This window comes from Agelaius tricolor, unplaced genomic scaffold (genome assembly GCF_023055355.1).
Source record: "Agelaius tricolor isolate 1412-34295 unplaced genomic scaffold, bAgeTri1.0.p SCAF_16, whole genome shotgun sequence".
NCBI lineage: Eukaryota > Metazoa > Chordata > Aves > Passeriformes > Icteridae > Agelaius > Agelaius tricolor.
In genome coordinates, this window is record NW_027269276.1 from 6128792 (window position 1) to 6138419 (window position 9628).

Below are 9628 nucleotides of genomic sequence, written 5' to 3' on the forward strand. Positions count from 1 at the left end.
CAAGCAGCAGAGCATCAGGCTTGCAGCAGAACCTGTCACCCTGAGCCTCTGTGCCCCAGAAACCAGAAATCCCAGTGGCTCCTGCAGCATCTTGGGTGCCACATACCTTGGGAGATGGTACAACATGAACCATTCTCATGTGGGGCTGGGGGCCCCTGGGCTCATCCTCCTACACCCCTCTCATCCCTTTTCCCAGTGCTCTGTGCAGCACTCTGGAATACTGAAGGCCTCATGTGGTTTCTTCTTTCCCTGCTGATGCAGATGCTGAGGGACCTCTCCTGAGCAGAGACAGCCTCCTGGGGAAGCTCTTCTGTATGAGCATCCCCAAAATAACATAAATAACATCTGGTGCCTACACAAAGAGGGCTGTGAGTGCTTGGGTGAGAGCTACACCCCACAACCAGCAACTGAGCCATCCCAGGGCCTTCACAGTGATGTAGATCCCAGATCACAATGTTAAGTTGTCAAATACTGAAAAGTCCGTGATGGTTTCAGAGCTGGACTTCCTCTCAGCACCCCTGCTCACAAAGCTACCATGGAAATCCAGGCAGCAGTAAGAAGTTTAATTACCCACTGAGCAGCTGCTGGTTGCCAGCTGAATGTGCTTCTGGGTGGCTGGAAAGGTGCTGGAGATGCCTCATGATGATGTTTAACCTTTTCAGGGGAAACATGGCCACTGTTGTAGCTGCTGGCCAAGAGCTGACTGATATCCCTGAGGGTGCTGGCAAAGCCTGGCTCTAAGAACCATCCTTGGATTCAGAGCTGCCAGACACATGGGGGATACCTGGAGCCCACTGGATGCCTCGAGACAGCACCCCAAAACTGTGACAAAATGTGCTTTTCAAGGCAGCCTATGGAGAGCACTGCATGAGGAGGGACAGTGTGCTCAGCACGAGGTCAGCGAGCCCGGGCTGGGCTTTGTGCATGTCTGGGATGTCCCAGGGGGTTTCTGCATGCTATAACAAGCACCTGATTTGCAATGGCAAGAAGCATTCAGACCTAAGTTTGGAAAGGGCTCTCACCCCACAGGGCTGTCACTGCTCAGGCAGGTTTCAGCAGGGCTGTGCCCATTCCCTTGGATCACTCCTTCCACTTCCCAATCAGGGCCAATTCTGCTGCTGCTGAGGAAGATGCATCTCCCAAGGCCACCACCACCATCAAGGCTGCTGCCAGCCAACACAAGGATTTACAGTGGAAATGTGAAGAAAAAGGAGCTGTAAAGATACTCTCCTTTTTTTCATCTTTCTTTTTTCTTTCTTTTTCTATTGCATTGCAAGGGACTGAGAAGCTGACACCTGTCTGCTCTGCAGTGGTGTTTGTTGAAGGACACCTGGAACTCTGCACCTCCAGTGAATTTACTTTGCCAGGGAACTTGCTTGTTTCCTGAGGCCACTGGAGATGGAAGCCAGAGAAACAGCAAAATAATTATTGTCTAATCTTGTACTTTGGGCTTATTTCTTGCTGCTGAGGATGACCCAGGCCCAGGGGAAACAAATGTGGGAGGCAATTAGAAGTCCAATTTTAGTTTGGTTTTGGAAGAGCTGGTTTTTACAGGAACTGTGCCTGATGTATTTAAGGGTTGCTATTCTCAGGGATGAAAAAGCAAGATACCTGTAGAATCACAGAATCATACAGATTAAAAATATCCTTTAAGATCACTGAGTCCAACAGTCATCCCAAGACCACAAAGTCCAGCATGAAACCATGTCCTAAGAGATCTTTTAAATTTCTCCAGGGATCATGGCTCCACCACTTCCCTGGGCAGCCTGTGCCAATTGCTTGTCAGACCTCTCAGTGAAGAACTTTTTCCTACTATCCAATCTAAAACTCCTCTGGTGCTAGTTAAGGCCATTTCCTCATCTTATCATTAGGACAGCCTGAAAGCCCAAGGAAAGATAAAGGCACTCCTGTTAAATGCTTTTCCTGGAAGATCAAAAGCCCATCTGCCATGTGAGAGGAAACCAACCCCTCGAGTTCATCCCTGCTGGGGGAAGGCTGGGAGGGGTGGAGATGCCTGGGAAAGGCTGGGAGGGGTGGTGGCAGCAGCAGGATCTGCTGTGTCACTGCTGGCCCTGGTCCCAGAGGATGCTGAATCTCTGAATTCACCGTGAGCTGCTCAACAAACCTTCCCTAAGGGAGCCAGCACTCGCAGCTCCGTGCTCTCTGCTGGGACAGAAAGGGTTCCTCTGCACTCCCAGCTGCAATTCTGCACTTGCAGGGTTAGAGGTGGTTCACAAAAAGCCCACCTGGGCAAAAAGGAAACCTGAAGCCCTGCTGGGAACTGCTTTATTGTCTCCATTGCTCTGGTCACATGAACTGGCCTGGCTACAGCAATAGTGCATGCAAGAAAGGCTGGCTGGTGATTTGCATCCTCCTACCACAGCTCTCCTCACCAGCAAGGTCAGAACTTTCCTCCTTGGGGGTCCTGTAAGCTGCTGACAATCAGTACTGGGCTGAGGAGTAACTTTTCAACAGACTGGAAATCCCTTAGCACTTTTGGCTTTTCCTTTTTGTTTCACTTGGGGGTCTGTGAGTGCTTCCCATCCCACTGATCCCAGCCCTCCACTACTCCACCATTCCCTCAGAGCTCAGCTTAATGTGGACAATCATTTCCCAAACCTGCTCCAGGCAGGAGCACAGGGCTTTGGATGTGTTTTTGGCAAGAGGTGAGGGAGAGTTTCACGGGGAGGAGAGGGAGCTCTGCAGCCAGCCTGGAATCGGCTGCTTGTACTTCAGGTTATTGTCAGAAGAGCTGCAATCAAAGCCTACCCTGAGCATTTTCTTACTCAAATCAGTGCTCCAACATTGCTTTTATTTTCCAGCCTGATGTGTCACGGAGCTTTTAGCAGAGCCCTGCCATGCCCAAGGAGCACAAAGGTCTCCTCTGGCTCCATACACATGAGCACTTCCAGGATGTCTATGGGCTCCTCTCCTGCCAAGAGCCATCCCTCCTCCAGCCCAACCTGGGTAATTGCTGCCCACTGTGTGAGGGCACAAAACGCTTGTTGGGAGAATGCAGCACTTTCTCCAGCAAAACTTTCTGCTGGAGAGCAAGCCTTAGACTAACTCTGGGCTGGGTGCAGTAAATCACAGCCTGGAGGATGCAAGCAGGACATTTATACCTCATGGACCAAGCCTGACAAGAAGCGTTATGGCTGCAGCCCGCTCACAGCAGGTGCAGCAGCCTCCATAAAGGACACAAAATCTCTCTTCCCGAGCCTTTGAAAGGCAGCTGTTAGAAAAGGGCACACGAGGAAAAAGTGGCAATTTACTGACAAGCTCCCAGGCAGGCAGGCCAGCAATATCAGAGACTCCTATCCGTCACCGAGAGCGAGCAGAACATAATTCCTCCTGTAATCAGGATGGAAAGGCATGTGGTCTGGGCTAGCAGGGAAAAGGTTGCCTCATATTAAGACCAAGTGTCAAGTGCTCCCTAAGATGGCTCAGACGCTAATTCGAGAAGTCACCTGGTGGCAGCGGGTCACCAGCTCCCTCTACAGACAACCAGGACACAGCCGGACCCCTGCAGAACTGCAACAGCAGGCGCACACTAACAAAGAGAGTCCCCTTAAACCGGAGCGGAATTCTCCTCCTCAAAGGCGACAACAGTGACCCCAGCGGATGCCAAATCCTTTGTTTTGCTCTGCGGGGACAGGTGTGCGGCGCTGCCCCATCCCGGCGCGGATGCAGGAATGGCTGCGATGCCATCAGCGCTCCCCAAGGCAGACGGAGCGCGTCTTTTGTTCCCTGCCAGCCAAACAAAGAGCGGGAGCGCTGCATGGAAACGCAGGCGCCACCGGGCTGCAGGAAAAGTTCAGCAGCCCGGAACCAGCTGCCCGTTCGGAAACAAAGTGCCAAGACCACTCGGCACAGCAATACCTCACGGAGCAGCACACACCGGCCAGCGTGTCCCTGCCCGCCAGCATCCCACCGGCATCCCACCAGCATCCCGCCTGCCAGCATCCCACCAGCATCCCACAGCCCCGCCACACAAGCCACACAGCCGTGGGTGACACGTCCAGACAGTGACAAGGATGTAGCAGGGGGAAAACCCGCACAGGGGTGGCTGCAGGGTGGGAGGAACGGGCTGAGCAAGAGCGACGCAGCATCAGGAGCGAGAAACTGCTGAATTCTCATCCTTGCCCCAACACCTCTTTGTTTCAGCATCTCCCGGCTGTGGGAGGTGGTCTAAGGATGTCTAGAGGAGTGAGATGGGACTGCTTAAGGCACAAACATCTTTCTCAGAAGCCTGTGACAGGCAGAACAGCTCCAGCTGCCCTCGGCTCCTACCTCCCTTCACCTGCGAGGCGGGGAACTTATTGTCCAGACAAACAGCATGGCTTCGGGCTTTTTGTCCTTTTGCCAGTAGTGTTATATTCTCTCTTAACCTAATGAACGTTTTGTGTTTTCTTTCTGAAATTTCTCAGTGTTTGCAGGTGAGAGAAATCTGCTCCCCCCCTCTCCCACCCGAGCGAGGAACGTTCTTCCAAAGACAATCCAAATCACAGGCAGGGGGCAGGGTACGTGTAAAAGTGGGCAAGCTGTTCGCTCCTCACAGTAATTAGAGAGTGTTTCCATGCCAAGGGAAAAGAAGAAGAGAGTTGCACCTGCCCGTGTTTCCCAGCTCCCCCTCAGTGCCACCAGCCTGCCAGGGGACAGCTGGGCAGCTCCTTCCTTCCCTGCTGCACTGACCAAAGCAAGGGTGGGCTGGGGGGTCTCAGGGAGGATGCTGAGCCACACAATACAACAGCCAAACATTCCTGATGTGGGGGAAAGCTGCACGAATGTACAGCACCTCCCAAACTTCTCACAGAGAGGAGCTGCTCCCTCCTGGACACACAGAGAGCTCCTGGAAAACTTTGGAAGGGTCTCTTCTCTGCACTGCTGTGCAGTTTTGCTGTCACACAGTTCCCTTTACCTACAGGACCTGTTAACAAAAACACTATTATGTGGCTCCCACAGTTGAAAACCCTCTATCATCCGCTGACCTGCTGCAGATCAGGCACTCTGCTCTTCCATGTCACCAGAGCAATACATTTCAGCCAGGTCAGAGCACTGTGCTCACCATTCCTGGCACCATGGCAGCACACAGGGATGGAGTGCCCATTGTGCCAGGCTTCTGTGCTTCTCTTACTGTGTTTGGGATGCAGGAGCTCATCAAACCCAAAACACTCCAGAGATCCAATGGAGAAAAGTGGGTGGAAGAGGACAAAACAAGGGAAAGGTTCAGTTTGCCCAAGTTCATTATTAAATAATATGTAATTAACACAGCAGGGTCCCACCTTTGCTCTGTTTATCCCCCTGTGGGAAGCACAGCTGATGTGGGCACTGATCTGTGAAAGGTTTGGTGATCATGTGCATCAGAGGGCTTGGGACCCAGACCCTTCTTCACCCCCTGGATGCAGGGGGCTCCTCTCCTCTGCCAGTTCCCTGCTGCCCTGCCATTTCTGAGGCTGTGTGGAACGAGCTGCTTGCTGTTCCTACAGAACTCATCTGACCCTGCTGCTGTCCCTGCCGCCGCACAGCTTGGCAGAACTTCCTCGGAGGAACTACAGCAACAAACTCAGATGCCAGGGTTTGGAGATAAGCAGCCAGCAAACAGCCAATTTCCATACAATGTATAGAAAAGAGGGGAGAAAAAATACACAATACTGGGAATCCCTAATGAACCGGAGTGAAAAACAGGACAAGTAAGTAACAAAACAGAATAGATTTTCAATAAGGGCACAGCAAGTTCTAGTGGGTAGATCTAGCAGATAGGGGAGGAGAGAGAAGAAAGAACAGAAGCCGGAAAAGGAGATGAGAAGAAAGCAAGGGGATCAGAGCAGCCTGTCCAATGGGGAGGATGCATCAGAAAATTTTAATTTCCTTTATTATTATATAGATAGTGCCAGCTCATTGCAGAGCAACAATTCATCTACCCTGGTAACCCACAGTCTGGTGCTGGATGTTTCTGGACAAGGCTACTGACCTTTAAGCACTTCTTGCCTGTGGCACTCAGCATAACATAACAATGAAACAATAAACAAAAATCCCTGCATTTCATTTATCATCTCATAAAGGTGCTTGTTTCAGTGTAAAAGCTGACAAAGCCAGCTGGTCCCAAACAGAAAGACCTTTGTGTCATTTGGGCGCCCCGAGTGCACACCTCATTACTAAAATTATTTGGTTTTCCACATTGCTGTAGCAAGTTCCTCAAGTTAATGCAAACCCTCCTCTTTGCATCTGTTCCTCTCATACCCTAAATTTCCAAGCAGACCTCAGAGATGGGGTTTATGGGGTGGGGAGGGTGTTGCTCCTCAGACTGAGGGGCTGCTTTAACCCCCTGCCATACATGGCACCTGCAGGTAAACACCAACCATGACAGTGATCAATAAGGGGTGATCATGAAGCATCCCACAGGGACACATCAGTGGGTTAAGCTCTCTGCTCCATCACCCCCACCCAACTGATCCCTGCTCAGTCTCTTCTATCCCACAGGCTGGTCCCTTATCCACCTGCAGACTGCTCTGTTATCCACCACTCCCATCAGCTGGTGCCCTCTCCACCACACCCATCTGGACCAGCAGTGGCACCTAAGCCCCCTGGGCTGCAATTTGCCCCAGCATCCCTGTCCAGCAGAACACTCACACCCATACCCCACTTAGGGACTGCTCCATCCGTCCATCAGCACCTGAGCACTGCCCGTGCCAAAATCCCTCTCTCCAGACCAGGATCTGCTCCAACATTTCTAATCAGACTGGTACCCACTTCAGCATCCTTATCCAGACCTGTACCTGATAGAGCATCCCTGGACCGGTACCTCAGCCTCTCTAAAAGGACCTCCACATCTCTAACGGGAGCGGTACCTGCTCCAGCATCTCTGCCCGGACCGGTACCTCAGCGTCTGTAACGGGGCGGTACCTGCCCCGGCATCCCTATCCGGACAGGTATCTCAGCATCCCTAAAGGGACCGGAACCTGCTCCGGCATCCCCACCCGGACAGGTAGCTCAGCATCCCTAAAGGGACCGGTACCTGCTCCGGCATCCCTGCTCGGACCGGTACCGCCGCGTCTCTCGCGGGAGAGGCACCGGCTCCCGCAGCCCTGCCCGGCCCGGCGCGGCTGTCCCCGGCCCCGAGCCCCATCCAGCCTCGTCCTGCCCGGCGGGCCGGTCCCGCCCGGGGCTGTCCCCGGCCCCGCGGAGCCGCGCGGGAGCGCAGCGCGCTCCCTTCCCACTTGGGCACGGCAAAACCCGGGAGAGCCGGAGACAAAGAAACTGTCCGGGCTCCCGCCCCCTCCTCCGCCGCCGCCACCGCCTTCTCCCCGGTGCCCAGCACCGCTCCGCGCCCCTTCCCCCGCGCGGGGACGGGGGGGATTTACCCGCTCTCCTCCTCGATCTCCGAGATATCGGCGAAGATGAGGAAACCGACGAGCAGCGTGAGCAGCGCCAGCGTCCAGCCCCGGCACGGCAGCGGCATGGCTCCGGGGCTGGGCCGGGCTGGGCCGCTCCGCGCCGCTCCGCGGGGTGCGGAGCCCGGCGCCGCGTCCCGGCTCGGCGCCGCCGCCGCCGCCCGGCGGGGCCGCTCCGCCCCTCGGCGCCCCCGGCCCGCCCCGCCGGCGCGGGGAGGCTGCGGAGGGGCGGGGAGGGGGCGCTCGGGGCGGGCTCGGCCCCGCCGCCCCCCGCCGCTAAAGTTTGCGGCGCGGCCCCGCGTCCCGCACCGCGGCCCGGGCTGAGCCGCCGCCGCCGCCGCGCCCTGCGAGCCCCCGCAGCCCCGGCCGGCTCCTGTCAGCCCTCGTCAGCTCCTGCAGCCCCTCCAGCCCCGGCCAGCGGGCTGCGCTCTGAGCCGCTCCGCCGTCTCCTCCCCTGCGCCCACCGCGCGGTGCGGCGGGGTCGGTCCTGGCCGGGGAGGGGGTGGGCACCGCGCAGGCGGGGCGGCTTCTCCGCGAAAGGACAAAAAACTGTGATAAAATCAGACAGAGGGAACTCCCGCGCGCGGTGCCTTCTCCTCCTTAAAAAGAGAAAAAAAAAAAAAGCTGAATAACTTATCAGTTCTATTACTATCAATTGCTGTTTTAGCAAGAATGATTTCTTGCACTCCTATAAATACTGACCGTCATAACCGCGCTAGTCCTGCCATGACTCTAGATCCCGCTGGAGTTTGTGCGGGCAGAATTTATTTAAGAACAAAACTGCAAGGTAGGTGTTCTGCTTCAGAGATGCTTGGCTGCATCTCAACCACCTTGCAACCCCTGCAAACATCCTCCTGCAGGCTACAAGGCGCCCTTGGGTTTTGTTACGGAGAGAAAAAACTGCAGTTCCTACACAGAAAGTGTGTGAAAGCTGGGAAAAACACAGAAGTACTGGCTGGACCAAAGAACTGTCCAAAAAAACACCCAGACGTGCTTTCCCTACATCCCTGTTATCTGTTAGTCCAGTGGCAGGCATGGAGAAGAGAGGCTCGGGCGATGCCAGCCTGGCACAGCCGCACCAAATCCAAGCACAACTCTTTCAGACCAGAAAGTTGCTGAAAATCAGAATATCTGGTGATATATGCACTGCCGAGCTGGAGAGGCACGCGATAGATTTATAATGCAGCAGAGAGAAGCAGCACAGATGTGTTGAGAGCGAGAGATACTAATTGCTTACATATTTAAAACAGCATCTTTAGTCTGAATGGGAGGCACCATTAAGCAAAACAGAGCTATTAACTGGGGCCACTTGGAAAGCTGCCATTTTCCCTTCTGTGCACGGCTTTTTGCATCAATTCAGAAGTACAGTGTGGTACACTGTCAGTGTTGTGTGATTCCTGCCGAGGTGCCTTGCACCAGGATAAAGCTGTCCATATGTACAGGGATGCTAACACCAGTATAGTGTATGGGGAGGCACACTCAGCACAAGACTTCTCTCTTTATCTGGATTAAATGGTGGAAGGAGCGTGTTATGGCCCACGTGCTTTCCTGGGGATTCTGAAACTCTTGTAGAAAGAGGAGACAAACAAATCACCATTACATTTATAGGTGAAAAATACGACACAGGTGAGTCTGGTACAATTATATTGTAGTGTGTATGTGGCAAATTTACACTCCAGTATACAGCTTTCATAATGGAGCATATCCAGGACCCTGGGGAAAAAGTGATTTTAGGTGGCATAAGTAGCCCCATAATTTACCTTCTGCGTAAATCTGAGAAAAGCCTAATTTTCCTCCTGCTTTATTCATCTTGGACTCCTTTTGCCCACCCTGTTCTGGGGTTCCCCAGCAGTGTGAGTGGCCTGAGGATGAGGAAGCAGGCCCTGAGGTGACCTTGCTGTGCAGGGATGACATTGGGGTTTCCCGAGATGCAGCGGGCAGAGCACCAGTCCCCTGTGATTCGGGAGCACCACACTGCAGCTGCCTTCTCCTCCTGCACATCCTCGAGAATGCAGATGGAGATATCTGCTCCTGCATCTTTTTCAGCTCCATCCCAGGTGGTGTTCCAGCCTCTTTTGTCTGATCTTTGTGTTTCAGTTGCCAATCACAGTGTCAATGTGCAAGAGCAGAAATCTCAATGGAGGCTGAGGAATAAGAGAGGGGATCATTCAGGGCAGGGTGGGAGTTGGTTTGCCTGGACAAGGACTCTCAGGGGCAAGGGCATCCTATCTGCTGAG

The 9628-nt window shown here is 53.9% G+C and overlaps 1 protein-coding gene across 1 annotated transcript in view; it reads right to left on the bottom strand.

The window, feature by feature from the left end:
* ST8SIA2 (ST8 alpha-N-acetyl-neuraminide alpha-2,8-sialyltransferase 2) overlaps nt 1–7590 on the bottom strand; it is a 32807-nt gene extending 25217 nt beyond the window's left edge. Inside the window, exon 1 of the mRNA XM_071441282.1 lies at nt 7362–7590. Within this exon, the coding sequence (XP_071297383.1) occupies nt 7362–7459 (98 nt within the window). The 5' untranslated portion in view covers nt 7460–7590. The remainder of the gene's footprint in view (nt 1–7361) is intronic.
* Nucleotides 7591–9628: the final 2038 nt, after the last annotated feature.